General features: G+C 45.6%; 1 protein-coding gene across 2 annotated transcripts in view; it reads right to left on the bottom strand.

The window, feature by feature from the left end:
• The window catches only part of FA2H (fatty acid 2-hydroxylase), a 62,747-nt gene that overhangs the window by 26,436 nt on the left and 19,549 nt on the right, over positions 1-16,762 (bottom strand). For both annotated transcript variants that reach the window (XM_048817102.2, XM_075118237.1), the window contains exon 2: positions 11,422-11,514. In XM_048817102.2, coding sequence (XP_048673059.1) covers positions 11,422-11,514 — 93 coding nt within the window. The remainder of the gene's footprint in view (positions 1-11,421; positions 11,515-16,762) is intronic.

The raw sequence follows: 16,762 nt of genomic DNA, 5'->3' as shown, positions 1-16,762 counted from the left end.
TTTAAGTCTGGCTGCATCGGACAAATTGGAACCAGCTCTATGTCTGCAGCGTCACTCCCAGCCATGTTTATGGCCCGAGCGTAAGTGGCCGAAGGGAACGTTCTGCATTTACCACCTTCCTTCCCTGGCGAAGGGAATTTCCTCTCCACAGCCATTCACTCCCAGATGGCTTTTAAAAGCAGCCAGACACCATGATTAGACTTTGCACTTCCAGCTCTTCCTATTCAAAGCACTTGCAGGCCTCTGGAGTCTCCCACCATGGTCAGGTATATCACCCTGCCTCATAGCACATCTGCTTCATCGCTGCAAAGGATCCATTCTGGGAAGCTGCGTGTTACTCTCAGTTCAGAGCCCGAACAGCTAGTGAGGTCAAATTGTTTGTGTGGGGGTGGAGATGTAACCCTGCCTTCCCCCAGCTCCGTTAATAAGGATGTTTGAGAACCATATATCATGAGGGGACATCTGAAGCTGAGGGATGTAACCTGCATATTGAGCAAAATCTACTTGCCCAGCCCTGGTTATGGTAAGGGCGTGCATCTAGCTGGAAACAGACTGTTGCACGTTGGCAGGCTGAGCAGGGGAGAGGGACTGGCCACATGACAGGGAACTGGAGTCTGGAACAGTGAGGGAGGCTCAAAGGAGGAGAGCAAGCATCTCCTTGTAAAAGGGGGAGACAAATGAGGCAGGTCTGGCAGGATTCTGGAGTTAGTACCCTTCAGGGGGTCACAAGGTTATTACATGGGGGGTCGCGAGCTGTCAACCTCCACCCCAAACATGGTTTGCCTCCAGCATTTATAATGGTGTTAAATATATAAAAAAAAAAGTGTTTTTAATTTATATGGGGGGTTGCTATGTGAAAGGAGTCACCAATACAAAAGTTTGAGAGCTACTGCGCGAACAGTTAATACGCGAGTGTGTTCCAGACTGATTTTCCAGGCCTCAGGTGCCTCCTGGCTCTCTGCAGGGGCGCAAAGAGATATTGGTTTAGCCAGGACGCACTGGAATATGTGCAATTCTGGATACCCACAGACACATTAAAAAACACAGCCACCAGTCTACAGGGGAGTGTGGACAATGGGGTCTTATCCATTAAGGAGCTTGAACTGCCTCTCACTAGCTGTCTGGGACAGCAGCATCTCACTCCAATAATGAACCATCCAGGGGTGTGAGGCTATGGGCTCATACTCAGCCTTTCACCCCTTTTGGCTCCAGGCACACTGGGGGAGATCTACTTTGGAGAGATGTTTGTGTATCAGGATCCTGCCTAGGACAACCCTTGCGTCCTATGGGGGAGGACGCAGCCAAAGGTTTCTTAGGTGGGAGGGCTGGAAAGGAGCTTTTGGGTCATTCAGCCAGTCCTCTTCCAAACAACACCAAATATGAGCCCCAGGAGGATACAGGATGGATTGAAGAGGATTACAAGGGAGAACAGGAATGGAAAGAACTTGCAGCCAGAGGGAACAGGGGATAGACTGGAGAATAGCACCATCACCAGGAAAAGGCAGGTCTATGTGATCGGGGACTCTTTACTGAGAAGAATAGATAGGCCTGTAACCAGAGCTGATCCAGAGAATAGGAGGGTGTGCTGTCTTCCAGGTGCTAAGATACAGGATGTAGACCTGAGGTTGAAAAGGATTCTAAAGGGAGCAGGAAAGAATCCCCTAATTATCCTTCATGTGGGAACAAATGATACTGCTAGATTCTCGCTGGAAAGTATTAAGGGAGACTATGCTAGGCTAGGGAAGACGCGTAAGGAAAATCGAGGCTCAGGTGATCTTTAGTGGGATTCTGCCTGTTCCTAGAGAGGGGCAACAAAGGTGTGACAAGATTATGACTATCAACAGATGGCTTAGGCAGTGGTGCTATAAGGAGGGCTTTGGGATGTGTGGCCACTGGGAGGCATTCATGGACAGAGGACAGTTCTCTCGGGACGGACTTCATCTGAGTAGGGAAGGAAATAGACTTCTAGGTTGGAGGCTGGCACAACTGATTAAGAGAGCTTTAAACTAGGAATTTGGGGGAGATGGCTGGGAGATGTCCAGGTAATCTCCACGCCGGATTTTAGCATTGAGAGGAAAGAAAACGAAGTAAGAGAGGATACAGCCGTGGGTAGGAGGAAGGGTAGTGTAGATACCAGTCTAATAGGTTCTACTGGCTGTAGAATGACCGTGCCTAATAGGGTACAGAATGTGAGTGAGGCCAAACAGCAAAAATTAAGATGTTTGTACAAAAAAGCGAGGAGCCTGGGTAACAAAATGGAGGAACTAGAGCTACTGGTGCTGGAAGTGAAACCAGATATTCTAGGGATAACAGAAACATGGTGGAATAGTCGTCACGACTGGGCTACAGGTATTGAGGGGTATGTGCTGTTTAGGAAAGACAGAAATAAAGGTAAAGGTGGTGGAGTAGCATTGTAGATCAATGATGAGGCAGATTGTAAAGAAATAAGAAGCGATGAAATGGATATGACTGAGTCCGTCTGGGCAAAAATTACATTGGGGAAGAAAACTATTAGAGCCTCCCCTGGGATAGTGCTTGGGGTGTGCTATAGACCACCGGGATCTAATCTGGATATGGATAGAGTCCTTTTTAATGTTTTTAATAAAATAAATACTAATGGAAACTGTGTGATCATGGGAGACTAACTTCCCAGATATAGACTGGAGGACGAGTGCTAGTAATAACAATAGGGCTCAGATTTTCCTAGATGTGATAGCTGATGGATTCCTTCAGCAATTAGTTGCTGACCGACTAGAGGGGATGCCATTTTAGATTTGGTTTTGGTGAGTAGTGAGGACCTCCTAGAAGAAATGGTTGTGGGGGATAATCTCGGCTCAAGTGATCATGAGCTAATTCAGTTCAAACTGAACGGAAGGATTAACAAAAATAAATCTGCAACTAGGGTTTTCGATTTCAAAAGGGCTGACTTTCAAAAATTAAGGAAATTAGTTAGGGAAGTGGTTTGGACTGAAGAATTTATGGATCTAAAGGTAGAGGAGGCCTGGGATTATTTTAAATCAAAGCTGCAGAAGTTATCAGAAGCCTGCATCCCAAGAAAGGGGAAAAAATTCATAGGCAGGAGTTGTAGACCAAGCTGGATGAGCAAGCAACTCAGAGAGGTGATTAAGAAGAAGCAGAAAGCATACAGGGAGTGGAAGAAGGGAGGGATCAGCAAGGAAAGCTACCTTATTGAGGTCAGAACATGTAGGGATAAAGTGAGACAGGCTAAAAGTCAAGTAGAGTTGGACCTTGCAAAGGGAATTAAAACCAATAGCAAAAGGTTCTATAGCCATATAAATAAGAAGAAAACAAAGAAAGAAGACATGGGCCGCTAAACACCGAGGATGGAGTGGAGGTCAAGGATAATCTAGGCATGGCCCAATATCTGAACAAATACTTTGCCTCAGTCTTTAATAAGACTAAAGAGGATATTAGGGATAATGGTAGCAGGACAAATGGGAATGAGGATATGGAGGTAAATATTACCATATCTGAGGTAGAAGAGAAACCTCAAACAGCTTAATGGGACTAAATCAGGGGGCCCAGATAATCTTCATCCAAGAATATTAAAGGAATTGGCACATGAAATTGCAAGCCCATTAGCAAGAATTTTAATGAATCTGTAAACTCAGGGGTTGTACCATATGATTGGAGAATTGCTAACCTAGTTCCTATTTTTAAGAAAGGGAAAAAAAGTGATCTGGGTAACTATAGGCCTGTTAGTTTGACATCTGTAGTATGCAAGGTCTTGGAAAAAATTTTGAAGGAGAAGGTAGTTAAGGACATTGAGGTCAATGGTAATTGGGACAAAATACAACATGGTTTTACAAAAGGTAGATCGTGCCAAACCAACCTGATCTCCTTCTTTGAGAAAGTAACAGATTTTTTAGACAAAGGAAACAGTGGATCTAATTTACCTAGATTTCAGTAAGGCGTTTGATACCGTGCCACATGGGGAATTATTAGTTAAATTGGATAAGATGGGGATCAGTAGGAAAATTGAAAGGTGGATAAGGAATTGGTTAAAGGGGAGACTACAATGGGTCCTACTGAAAGGTGAACTGTCAGGCTGGAGGGAGGTTACCAGTCAAGTTCCTCAAGGATTGGTTCTGGGACCAATCTTATTTAATCTTTTTATTACTGACCTTGGCACAAAAAGCGGGAATGTGCTAATAAAGTTTGCGGATGATACAAAGCTGGGAGGTATTGCTAATTTAGAGAAGGACAGGGATATCCTGCAGAAGGATCTGGATGACCTCGTAAACTGGAGTAATAGTAATAGGATGAAATTTAATAGTGAGAAGTGTAAGGTCATGCATTTAGGGATTAACAACAAGAATTTTAGTTATAAGCTAGGGACGCATCAATTAGAAGTAACGGAGGAGGAGAAGGACCTTGGAGTATTGGTTGATCATAGGATGACTATGAGCCGCCAACGTGATACGGCCGTGAAAAAAGCTAATGCGGTCTTGGGATGCATCAGGAGAGGTATTTCCAGTAGAGATAAGGAGGTTTTAGTACTGTTATACAAGGCCCTGGTGAGACCTCACCTGGAATTCTGTGTGCAGTTCTGGTCTCCCACGTTTAAGAAGGATGAATTCAAACTGAAACAGGTACAGAGAAGGGCTACTAGGATGATCCGAGGAATGGAAAACTTGTCTTATGAAAGGAGACTCAAGGAGCTTGGCTTGTTTAGCCTAACTAAAAGAAGGTTGAGGAGAGATATGATTGCTCTCTCTAAATATATCAGAGGGATAATTACTGGAGAGGGAGAGGAATTATTTAAGCTCAGTACCAATGTGGACACAAGAACAAATGAATATAAACCAGCCACCAGGAAATTTAGACTAGAAATTAGACGAAGGTTTCTAACTATCAGAGGAGTGAAGTTTTGGAACAACCTTCCAAGGGAAGCAGTGGGGGCAAAAGATCTATCTGGCTTTAAGATTAAACTTGATAAGTTTATGGAGGAGGTGGTATGATGGGATAACTTGGTTTTGGTAATTAAATATTCATGGCAAATAGGCCTGTGATGGGATATTAGATGGGGTGGGATCTGAGTTACCCAGGAAAGAATCTTCTGTAGTATCTGGCTGATGAATCTTGCCCATATGCTCAGGGTTTAGCTGATCACCATATTTGGGGTCGGGAAGGAATTTTCCTCCAGGGCAGATTGGAAGAGGCCCTGGAGGTTTTTTGCCTTCCTCTGTAGCATGGGTCATGGGTCACTTGCTGGAGGATTCTCTGCTCCTTGAAGTCTTTAAACCACGATTTGAGGACTTCAATAGCACAGACATAGGTGAGAGGTGTTTTGCAGGAGTGGTGGGTGAAATTCTGTGGCCTGTGTTGTGCAGGAGTTCGAACTAGATGATCATAATGGTCCCTTCTGACCTAAATATCTATGAATCTATAAGAGCAATATCAGCCTCTTGTTTACTGCCAACCTTTCTGTCAAGTTAGGAGCACTCAGACTTCCAGAGCCACTGGAGAAATCCATTTCCAGGGCTTACAGCTCAGGAAGGGCTATGGGCCAGTAACCTAGCTAACGATGCATTGCACTGTGGCACCACTCGTTATGAAGTGCCTACTGCCTGCTCCCAGAGAGTATCTGCACCGACTGCAGGAGTACATGGCTCCACACCCCAGGACAGCAACCCTGCATTGATATAGCGCAGCCCTGCAAGACTAGGCACACTTTCTCAAGCAAGTTATGCCATTTCTTTGTGGTCTGTTTTCAGTTCTCTTGGAGACGGGGAGAGAGAACACGTGTCCTTTCTTTCTCCGAAAGAACTAGAGGCTGAGCTTTAAACACCAAGCAGTTTGTATGAGTACACGTACACCCCCCGCCCCACGCACACCTTTAGCCAACTGCCAAAAGGACTACACCCTACTCACGCCCTGTCCTCCCACTCCACCTGCTGCGGGCACCTTGCCCAAACACCTAAGTACGTCTGACAAGTTATTATGCAGCCAGTTTAACCCCACTCTGGTGAGACTCCTTGCATCTGCAAGGGTCTTAAATGCTGGACAGCCGTATTGATTTCTCTGGTTAGAAGTGTGCGCCTGCCCAAATCACGGCTGTACAGTATAAAATGGCACCTGTGTCCCCGCAGCTGGATTTGTGGCCAAACTGCCAAGCATAGCTGCCAACTTCTCCTGGCGCCGCTGGGTGCTCACGTCCCCCTACCCCCGGCCCCGACTCCACCCCTGTCCCGCCCCCGCCTGCCCCATTCCAACTACTCCGCCAAAGTCCCCACTCCAACTCTGCCCTCTCCCTGCCCCTATTGGGCTCCTTCCCCAAATCCCCACCCTAGCCCCGCCTCCTCCCCTGAGCACGCCGCGTTTCCGCTACTCCCCACTCCCTCCCACAGCTTGTTTTGCGGCGGCAAGCACTGGGAGGAGAAATGGGGAAGGTGCGCTCAAGAGTGGAGGCAGAGTGGAGGTGAGCTAGGCCGGGGGGGGCGGGGAGCTGCCCATGGGTGCAGAGCACCCACCAATTTTTCCTCCTTGGGTGCTCCAGACCCAAAGCACCCATGGAATCGGCGCCTATGCTGCCAAGGTAGATTACCCAGAATTTAACATATCTAGATGCTTCCCTCCACACTAGGTCACTCTCACTGGATGTGGACACAGCTTTGGGTATCAGGGGAACCTTTACTTTTCAAGTCCACACCATTTGGACAGCGGAGGGTAAAGCCCTAGCTTTGATCTCCTGGGCGTGGGCATGTTTTCTAGAAAAGCACTGCTCTATTCCACACCCTTACGCTAGTGACCCTCATTTTCAAACAGCCTCAGCTTTGCAGAGCGGAGCACCTAGGAATAAATTCAGCACCTTCATCTTGGAGCGAAGGAGCTGGTTTTAAATCACTTTTCAGCTTAGAGAAGTCAGATTGCACTTTGACTCCCTTTATGTACACACTGAAGGATGACCGTCGGAACAGCTGTGAAACACCGATAAGGCTGGGAGCAAGCTTGCAAGACCATGGAGGAGGGGACTGGAATCATCATTCACTTCCCCACTCTTCAGCCCTTCTTTTTTTTGTTATTGCCGTATCTGATAGTGCTGCAAGGAGTGGCCTCCACAGGGAGCAGGGTTTTGCCAAGGTGTGATGCTTAACGCCTGAGGGTGGAACTGATCTGGTAAGAGCCGTAATGACTATCGTGGGTGTTCAACTTGATGCAAATGCACCTCTGTTGCCTAACACATTGTATGACCTAGGGCTGGGGTTCTCAAACTGGGGGGTCAGGACCCCTGAGGGGGTCGAGAGGTTATTACATGAGGGGTCACGAGCTGTCAGCCTCCACCCCAAACCCCGCTTTGCCACCAACATTTATAATAGTGTTAAATATATTAAAAAGTGTTTTTAATTTATTAAGGGGAGGGGGGGTCACACTCAGAGGCTTGCTATGTGAAAGGGGTCACCAGTATAAAAGTTTGAGAACTACTGACCTAAGGCAATGGTTCTCAACCAGGGGTACGCATACCCTTGGGGGTACGCAGAGGTCTTCCAGCCGGGTACATTAACTCAGATATTTGCCTGGTTTTACAATAGGCTACATAAAAAGCACTAGTGAAGTCAGTACAAACTAAAATTTCATGTGGATGACTTGTTTATACTGCTTTTATATACAATTCACTGAAATGTAAGTACAATATTTATTTTATAATTATATGGTAAGAATGGGAAGAAGCAATTTGTCAGTACTAATGTGCTGTGACACTTTTGTAGGTTTAGGAGGGATAGCTCAGTGGTTTGAGCTTTGGCCTGCTAAACCTAGGGCTGTGAGTTCAATCCTTGAGGGGCCCATTTAGGGATATGGGGCAAAAATTGGGGATTGGTCCTGCTTTGAGCAGGGGGTTGGACTAGATGACCTCCTGAGGTCCCTTCCAACCCTGATATTCTATGAATCGGACTCCTGAAAGGAGTACAGTAGTCTGGAACAATTGAGAGCCACTGACCTAGGCAGCGGACAGTTCCATGCATCAGAGCGACTCTGGACAAACAAGACTGCACCTCCACTCCAAACGTGAAGTCTGCTCCCCTGTGGCTGCCCCTCTGCATGGGAGATGGCCAAGGGCAGATCGGAGTCTGAGCTCTGCTCCAGAGCGGGAGGCAGGGAGGGGAGGATTGGGGTTTTGGTGGAGGTGTTGCTTAGGCTGGGGTTCAAAGGAGCCAGAGGCTGAGCCATATTCTTAGTTAGAAGTGACACAGCCTGGCTCTGCAACACGGGTCTCATTGTGGATGCCCAGAGTTAGTGTGCAGGGGAACTGCACACAGGGAGATGCAAGGCTGCTGCCAAAGAAACCACCTCCTGCTAATCACTCCTGCTGCATTATTTAGCCACACCTAGGTGACAAAGCATAAGCAGCCCCATCAGCTGGGGGTGAGCAAGTTGACTCATTCACATAAATTTCAGATAGTGCCTTCTCAAGATAAACAAGACACACAGCAGCTGCTGCCTGGCAAATCTCAAGCAGTCTGGAAACAGCCATGAACTGCAATCCTGCTTCTGCCACCAGAAAGTCACCTCCAGTTAAACCAGGGAAGAAAGTGCTTGGGAAAGGATCAAAGATGGGCAGGCCACAGCCTCCTGCCGAAAGTGCCTTATCAGAATTGTAGCATGCTGACTCTCTGGAGTGGATGGGTGTGGAGGAGGGAAAAGCCTCTTATACGCTAACTACATACATCACCGAGAGAACAACCATATCAGTGTATAACTTGCTTGCCTGAGTCCAGGCAGTCAGTCACGGGTTCACACCTTGTACAATGACTTACGTTCATATCCAGCGGTGACGCTGGAGCATGGTACAGAAGGAGGGGCACACTGCATTTTAAGAGGCGTTTTCTATGCTTGAAGAGTAAAAGCTGAAGATCAAAAAAGGTACACGTCAAAGGGGAATAGCATCCTGGCCAGCATTCCCCAGCAGTTCTACCCAGGCTCCAGCATCCAAGATGGACAGAGCTACTGGAGAGCACTACACAGGCCGGGCAAGCCTAGTGCCTAACGTCTGTAGCAGTTTGTACACTGCAAAGGAAAGTAAATCTTGTCCCACGTGCAGGGCGGCCAGCTGTGGATCTACATGTGCATCTGCTAATCACAGAACTCCTGTCCTAGCAAGGTCATTGTATCCATTCAGTCTCTTGCACACTAGCAGTTCTCTTACCGAACATCAGGACCAACCCACAATGTCCATCATGGTGAGAGGCTTATTCTTAGCAAGTTCAAGTGTCAGTCCGAGATGAGGGCTGGCAACAGGGAATGCAGTACATAAGCAGTCAACTCAAACTCAGCTCAGACAGGAACAGGGCGATACTGGTGGACAGAGGACAAGCAGAAGATCCCGCAAACACTAGGACCTCAGTATGTCTGTAGAACATCAGGAAGGTGCAGTGTCATTCTTGGCTCTGCGCTGTGTCTAGAGGCACAAACTGCAGAAGTGTCCAGGAAGGCCTCTTTCCACCTCCAACTGATCAATTGTGTGCCCACTCCTCATGGGCAAAGCCCGACCTCAGTGGGGTAGGGGAAGTCACACAGACACTGCAGGCAGTTTCAAAACATGGCAGTACATCCAAGTAGGACAGGTAAATGAGAACAAGTCACACCAGAGCTCCCTCACACTACCTTGGACCTTCATTCATATTTGATCCAGTTCAAGGTCATCTTCAAAGCCCTCAATGGGCTAGTCTGCCGGATACCTAAATGGACCACCACTGCTTCAAGACCCTCTAGAATGCCGCAATGAACAAGGACGCTGCAGCCAGCAGCACCTGGGCCAAGCATTCTTGGCTCTGAACTCACCACTGCAGGAGCTCAGGATGAAACTTGGGCTAAGCCTCCCCAGCTGCCCTACACATAACTTACATAGTTATCTGCAGGTTATCTGGAGCTCATGAATTTGGGGGACCTGAATCATAATTTTTGAATGCCCGGGGGTTGGCAACACAGAGCCTATGGAGGCCAAAGCATTTGATGGAGTTCCAAGGTTCTTTTGAAAGGAAAAGGCCATTTCTGAAATGCAACAACTTAGAAATTTCCTTCTAAGAGGTCGTGGATCAGGAGACGATGGCTAATTCATGTGTACAACAAAAAACATGGAAATAGCATCAGTTGGGTATTGAGGATTGAACAAAACGAAGTACCAAGCCATGACTCTTGCTGTCTGGACACTAAAATATCAGTATTGTCATTATATATTATCAGTATTATCATAATAACACTTGTATTATCAGTCCATCCTGCCCTTCACAGCTCTGTTTCTACGAGGAACCCTCACAGCCTCCTCTTCTCCCACCAGATGCAGTTTTTCCATAACCTTCTTATGGAAGTCAGTCTCTGTTGCACTCCAGCTGCCCTTGTAATAAGAGGACTAGAACAGTATCCTGGATTCCATTTGGACCATCACTATATTCTCTTCTAGTCCTACAATAATTTTCTGTCGTTTACGTACAATGCCGCCACTGTTTACATATCCCAGAGTGGTGTTTGCTGCCCAGTCGGCTGCTCTATTATGGCACAACGGCATGGAGCTGCACAACAGTGAAGAAAGCTCTCCTTCACACAGTCACATGTGGACAATTCGTGAGCACGTAGAACATGCGAGGGTACACTATGACCTCCAGGACTGCACTTGGGATACTGGAGCACTCTTCCAATTAATCTGGATTTACCACTGTGACAAAAGAAGCATATTTGGATGTTGGGGAGGGGAAGAAGAGGCAGAAGGGGGTACAGAGCCTTTTATCCTAGGTCAGCAGCTCAAATGCAGCCCAGGCAGCTAGTGATTATCATTCATTGCCTATTTGGTGGCCTACAGAAGCTAGCGTGTGGATCGCCAACACGTAGCGCCCCTTTGCTAGTGTGCACTTCTCAGAGAGGCCTTGGTTTGAATGGGCTTGGAAAATGCATGCCCTCCTCACTCCAAGAGATGGTGGCATGGCACGTTGCTAGGGCAGCACAGGGGAAGCTTTTGTGGCTGGTCTGGAGGAAAAAGACGTCAGTCTTTAATACTTTTGATAAGCATGCTAATTACGTTCACAGAATGTCAGAACCAGCAATGGTACTGTGTGGTATCCCGCTATGGGCATAACCCTCACCCGTGCCCATGGTTCTCACGCTAGCCCTTCTAATGGAGATGCTGTGACTCCAATCCAGTTTCGTTCCTGCAGGATCTAGATGATCTGTGCAAAACTCCATTCTTGTCCTACCTTGTGTTTATTTGGAACATCTCTGCTCCTGATCTGGATTTGGACTGTGTTCCTTACAGGTTTGAAGGAAGATTTCCATTTTCAGACACAGAGAAGAGTGATCAAACATGTTAGCTTCTGGAGATCATTTGAACAAAGTAACAGTGTTCGAGAAGCCAACATGCTTCTGCAAATACTATACACTTCTGCAAATACTATACAACCAGCTCCTTACCTTATCTGGATCTACTGTTTTACATCTAGGATCCATCCTATGGTTCATTGTTCGAGCTGTGGAATTTACTGGTTTCTCTGTCTCGAGAAGGCTCTAGAGAAGAACAAGAAACAATTAAATCCATAAGACATCACTTGAATTTAGTCCGGCAGCAATAAAACCTGAGGCGTATAGCTAAGACCCACATATTAAGCAGCTAGTCAGGATTTTTACTAAGTTCCTGCAGCAGATTTCATATGCATCAGGGAAGCACTAGTTTTATGCTGTCAGAAGTCTAGAATCTTTGTTCTTTGGTACATGACAAATGGCAAAACACCACTAACCCCTCACAATCATGTCAGTTATATACATACATACAGGCTTTACACAGAAGTCATTGAGTTCTGATAATGTTTTTTCCTGCAACTGTATTCACGTGGGCCAAGGTTTTGGGCACCTCCATATTTTTAGTGTCTAACTTGAGAAACCTTAAAGAGGCTTTCCCAAACTTCAGAGAGTGGGTGCTCTGTATTTTCTGAAAATAAGTCCCATTAAGGCTGCTCAAATGTTGGACCACCAAAAATCACTAGTGTCATTTTTGAAAAATCTTAGCCATGACCTGTGTGTGTGGAATAGCCATGTGTGGAACAAGCGCTCACAGATTAAATCCTGATGCTTGGCGGCATGTGGTGTCCCAGGCACACCATTATCAGAGCACCAACGAGCATCACTTTCCATTTTTTAAAAATCTTGAGGTGCAATTGTATTGTCCAGAGAAAAAACATTTCTACTAAACCTGCTTGGGAAACAGTTTTTTTGTCCTTCAAACATCCGATTCGAAAAAAAAAATTCCAGCCCAAAATTGGAATGAAGAGTCAAAAAAACCCCTCAATTTTCACACCCCAAAAATCCAAACCATTTTTGGATCGGGTCAATCAAATTATGGGTTTCAGTTTTGACTTTTGTCTTTACCATCAGTTTAGTTCAAAAAACTCTTAATTTTGAAACCTAACTGAATTTGTCATTTAGAAAACAAAATGGGATGTTTCAACAATTTCAGAACTCTCCCTGCAATGAGCTTCTGAAATAGGAAATTTCTTGAAACTGACCCATTCCCACAAAATTTTTGGTTTCAACTAAAACAGTATTTTCCGATGAAACAGCATTTAATCAAAGAGTTCCCAGCCAGCTTTAATTTCTACTAACTAGGCCATCAGTTCACTCTCAGCATTGCAAGCTAGATACCAAGTGACCAAGGTGGCTACCATGAGGACACCTTTCAAGCAGCAGCACCGCCCACCCCCAACACATCTGCAGACAGGCATTTTGACATCTTTGCAAAAAGAAAAGGAGTACTTGTGGCACCTTAGAGACTAACCAATTTATTTGAGCATGAGCTTTCGTGAGCTACATCTTTGGTTTCAGAAGCACAATGCTCCTGACAGGCATCGCAACAGCAGAAGTGGAAGGTTGAGGAGCTGCTGTGGACAACGGGGGGGGGGCACATAAGCAGAGACGATGAGCAAATAAGGAGAACCACTATGAAAAGCAGCTGGAAACCCACAGCTCCAAATAGCCAAGTAAACTGGAAGTAAGGAGAGATCACCTACTTATAGCTCATGAAGAATCAGCCAAAAAGAGAACTAGACTAGGGGGTTACAGTCAGGAGAGCAAATTTTCTTGTTTATTTCTTCTTTCAAGCCATGTGTGCTTCAAAGGGGTTTACACACAAGCATTGGAAAGATGGGAAATCCAGCATTAAGGTTAACACTGGGGGAAAGTAGCAGACTGTATGGAAATGAATAGCTCCAGACAGACAGACAGCCATCAGCAATCAAACCCAGACACTTTCAACACAGTTAGCCTCATACACCTACCACTGCACCATGGCTCATTTACCATCAGCATGGCCACAACCCATGGCCAGTTCACTTCCCTTTGGCAAGAGCAATGCCAGCCTCTGCCCCATTCCCCGTTTTGACCCCTTGTTAGTATATAGGCTTCTTTGTTTGCCTGAAATAGAATTTTGGGTTTGACTTTGATACTTTTATATTTTTATTAATATGTGGATAAAACAAAGACACTGTGTTGCATTCTTCACAACCAGATGGGGCTTTTAGTACAATGGGAAGAGATAAGGTATAGAGCTAGTGTGTTACAGGGTATGGTGGGAGTGCAATGTATATGAGCATACACTAAAAGGCTGCCTGGCTCCTTTCTCAAGCCAAGGTCAAGCAACCAATTAGGACAGGTAAGGGAGGATGGGGGGGAGGCATAAGAAACACTAAAAGCCAAAGAAAAGCCTGGCCTTGGCCAGAACACAACCTCACCCCTCCCATAATATAAAAAAGGTGGAACGAAGACCCCAGACTCACAACCCTCCAAAACAAAACATGACAATAAGTTCTAAGGAGAGTAACTAGGGGCGTACCCTGCAGGTATATTTGGGCCTGCTAAGAAGGAGGAGGTGGGAATGGGGAGGTGGGACACAGGCAAGGCTCTGCAGTGTCACAGCTGGGAAGGGGGACCCAGGGGAAATGCTCTGCGGCATCAGAGCTGGGAACAAAACACTAGGAAACAGACTCTGCGGCATGTAAATCTATGAAGATGCTTGCTTGAAGCTTACCCCAACAAACATCGCAGTGCCTGCACTTTGGACTTCTGCTTTGTCTGTGTGACAAGAACCGGGGGAGGGGGTGAGGGGAAAGCCCTCTAGCACCCCTCACACCCAAGAGTGGAAGCAATGCACCAATTGGGATTTTATCATGATCCAAGAGTGAGCTAGCCATCTTCCAATACAAATAGGAAGGCCATCCATAATCACTCTCAGACCCTGCCAGCCAGGCTTCCAGGGAGACCAAGGACGCTCTGTATATCCCCACACATAGACCGTTACATAAACCACTGTGTGACGGCCACAGACTAAGGCCTTTAATAACTGTCTACTTTGCAACGTGTACAAGATTCATGGCCAAGCCGCCCATCTGGAGACTGTTATAGGGGTACCAACTAACTGCTATGCTTGTCAAAGACTTAAAATCATACAGTTATAGGGTTAGAAGGGACCGCAAGGGTCATCTAGTCTAACCCCCTGCCAAAACACAGGATTTGGCTTTACTCAATACAAAAGTTGCATAGACAGTAGTAAGACAGAGACTTTTGAGGTAGAACTCCTCCCCACTCCATAGTATTTGAAGCGTAATCTTAAACTTTATATTTATATTATACTCACACAGGAAATTCAGAGTTATTTTACATTATTCCACATACACCCCCAATCCCTCAGCACACACCATTTGTTTGCAACTAACTACATCTTAGCAGAAGAGCTTTAGCCTGTGAATTCTTCCTCCAGCCTTGGAGCAAGTTTTAGAGTCAGCAAACCCACCCAGATGTCTCCAAGGAAGAGTCCTCCTCACGTATACGGTATATGGTATGGAGGTGGAGGGGGAAGGAAAGGGAATGCGGCAGTTAAATTATGTAGATGTAGGCCAGTAGAGTAGCCTTCACTCCCACAGAGATATGAGTTGAGTCCCAACTTGGGAAACAAGTCAGTTCCAAAAATAAATCAGGGCACTGGACATAGTTGTCAGAATCCTTGAGAAGCCCATAACAGTTATCTACATCAAAAGCTATTCTTAGTGCTTGCCTAGAGCCAGTGCTTTGATGAGCATGAGCTTCCTCCACCTATGCCAAATACAGAGAAAAATAACCTCTTTACTCCGACTCAACTTTCCCCTGGATATGTATCCCAGGATTGCATTAGTCCTTTTGGCCGCAGTATCACACTGAAAGTTCATGTTCAGCTGATTATCCACCATGACCCCCAAATCTTTTTCAGAATCACTGCTTCCCAGGATAGAGTCCACCACATCCTGTAAGCATGGCCTACATTCTTCATTCCTAGATGTATACATTTACATTTAGCTGTATTAACATGCATATTGTTTACTTGTACCCAGTTTACCAAGCAATCCAGATCACTCTCTCTCAGTGATTTGTCCTTTTCATTATTTACCACTCTCCCAATTTCGGGGTCATCTGCAAACTTTATCAGTGAAGATAAAGCTAATTAATAAAAGTTGTTAAGCAGAATAGGGCCGAGAACCAATCCCTGCAGGATCCCACTAGAAACACAACTGTTTGATGATGACTCCCTGTTTAAGGTTACATTTTGAGACCTCTCAGTTTTCCAGCTTTTAATCTATTTATGTTGACTGGCATTAATTATATTACCCTCCTTTAAGTCTTGATTAATCAAGTCCCATGTCAGTAGCTCCATTATGTTGTCTGCGATTGGGGTCAGACTGACAGGCCTATAATTACTTGGGTAATCCTGTTTATCCTTTTTAAATATTGGCACAATAGCTTTCTTCCACTCTTCTGGAAATTCCCAGTTTTCAAGAGTTATTCGGAGGGGGGGGAATAATTAACATTAATGGCCCCATGAGCTCCTTAGCTAGCTCTTTCAAAACTCTTGGATGCAAGTTATCTGTGTCTGCTGATTTAAAAGTGTCTAGCCTTAGCAGCTGCTGTTTAACATCCTCAAGATACTAGTGGAATGGAAAGAGTATTAGCATACGTTATGACATATGTTTATTTCCCAAATACAGAATAGAAATATTTATTGAACATTTCTCCCTTCTCTGTATTATTGATCATTCTACCATTTCCATCTAGTAATGTACCAATTCCATTGTTAAGATTATTTTTGTTCTTAATATACTTTAAAAATCTCCTCATTATCCTTAACTCTGCAGGAAATAGATTTCTCCTTGTGTCCCTTTGCTTCCCCTATCAATAGTCTGCAGTTCCTAGCTTCTAATTTATATTCATTATTATCAACTTCCCCTTTCTTCCATTTGTTTATATAATAAATTTATGATTTTATATATATATATATATATATATATATATATCATTTTGACCAAAGAAGAAAGTCCAGCTCCTAGTATAGACCTAGTAGAGGCATGATTAGTTTAATAAACATTACCTTTGCCATGCTCTAGAATAGATCCATTCATAGGTGCTGTCTCCATGGGTGGTCCAGGGCTGGAGCACCCATTGGGAACAATTTGTGGGTGCTCTGTACCCACTGGCAGCCAAGCTCCCCCTCAGCCCCTGCCCCACCTCCTCTCTTGAGTGCACTGCATCCCCGCTCCTCCGCCCATCTCCCAGCATTTCCTGCCTGGCTGCCGCCAAACAGATGTTTGGCAGCATTAGCACGCTCCGGGGTGGGGAAGGAGTGGGAATGTGACGTGCTCAGGGGAAGAGGTGGAGAAGAAGCGGGGCAGGGATTTGGGGAAGGAGTTGGAATATTGGCGGGGGGGGGGGGGGAGTTGGGGCAGGGACTTTGGGGAAG

Source organism: Caretta caretta, chromosome 12 (assembly GCF_965140235.1).
Source record: "Caretta caretta isolate rCarCar2 chromosome 12, rCarCar1.hap1, whole genome shotgun sequence".
NCBI classification, from domain to species: Eukaryota; Metazoa; Chordata; order Testudines; family Cheloniidae; genus Caretta; species Caretta caretta.
Note: the sequence above shows the minus strand (reverse complement) of the source record. Positions and strands in the feature narration are given on the sequence as shown.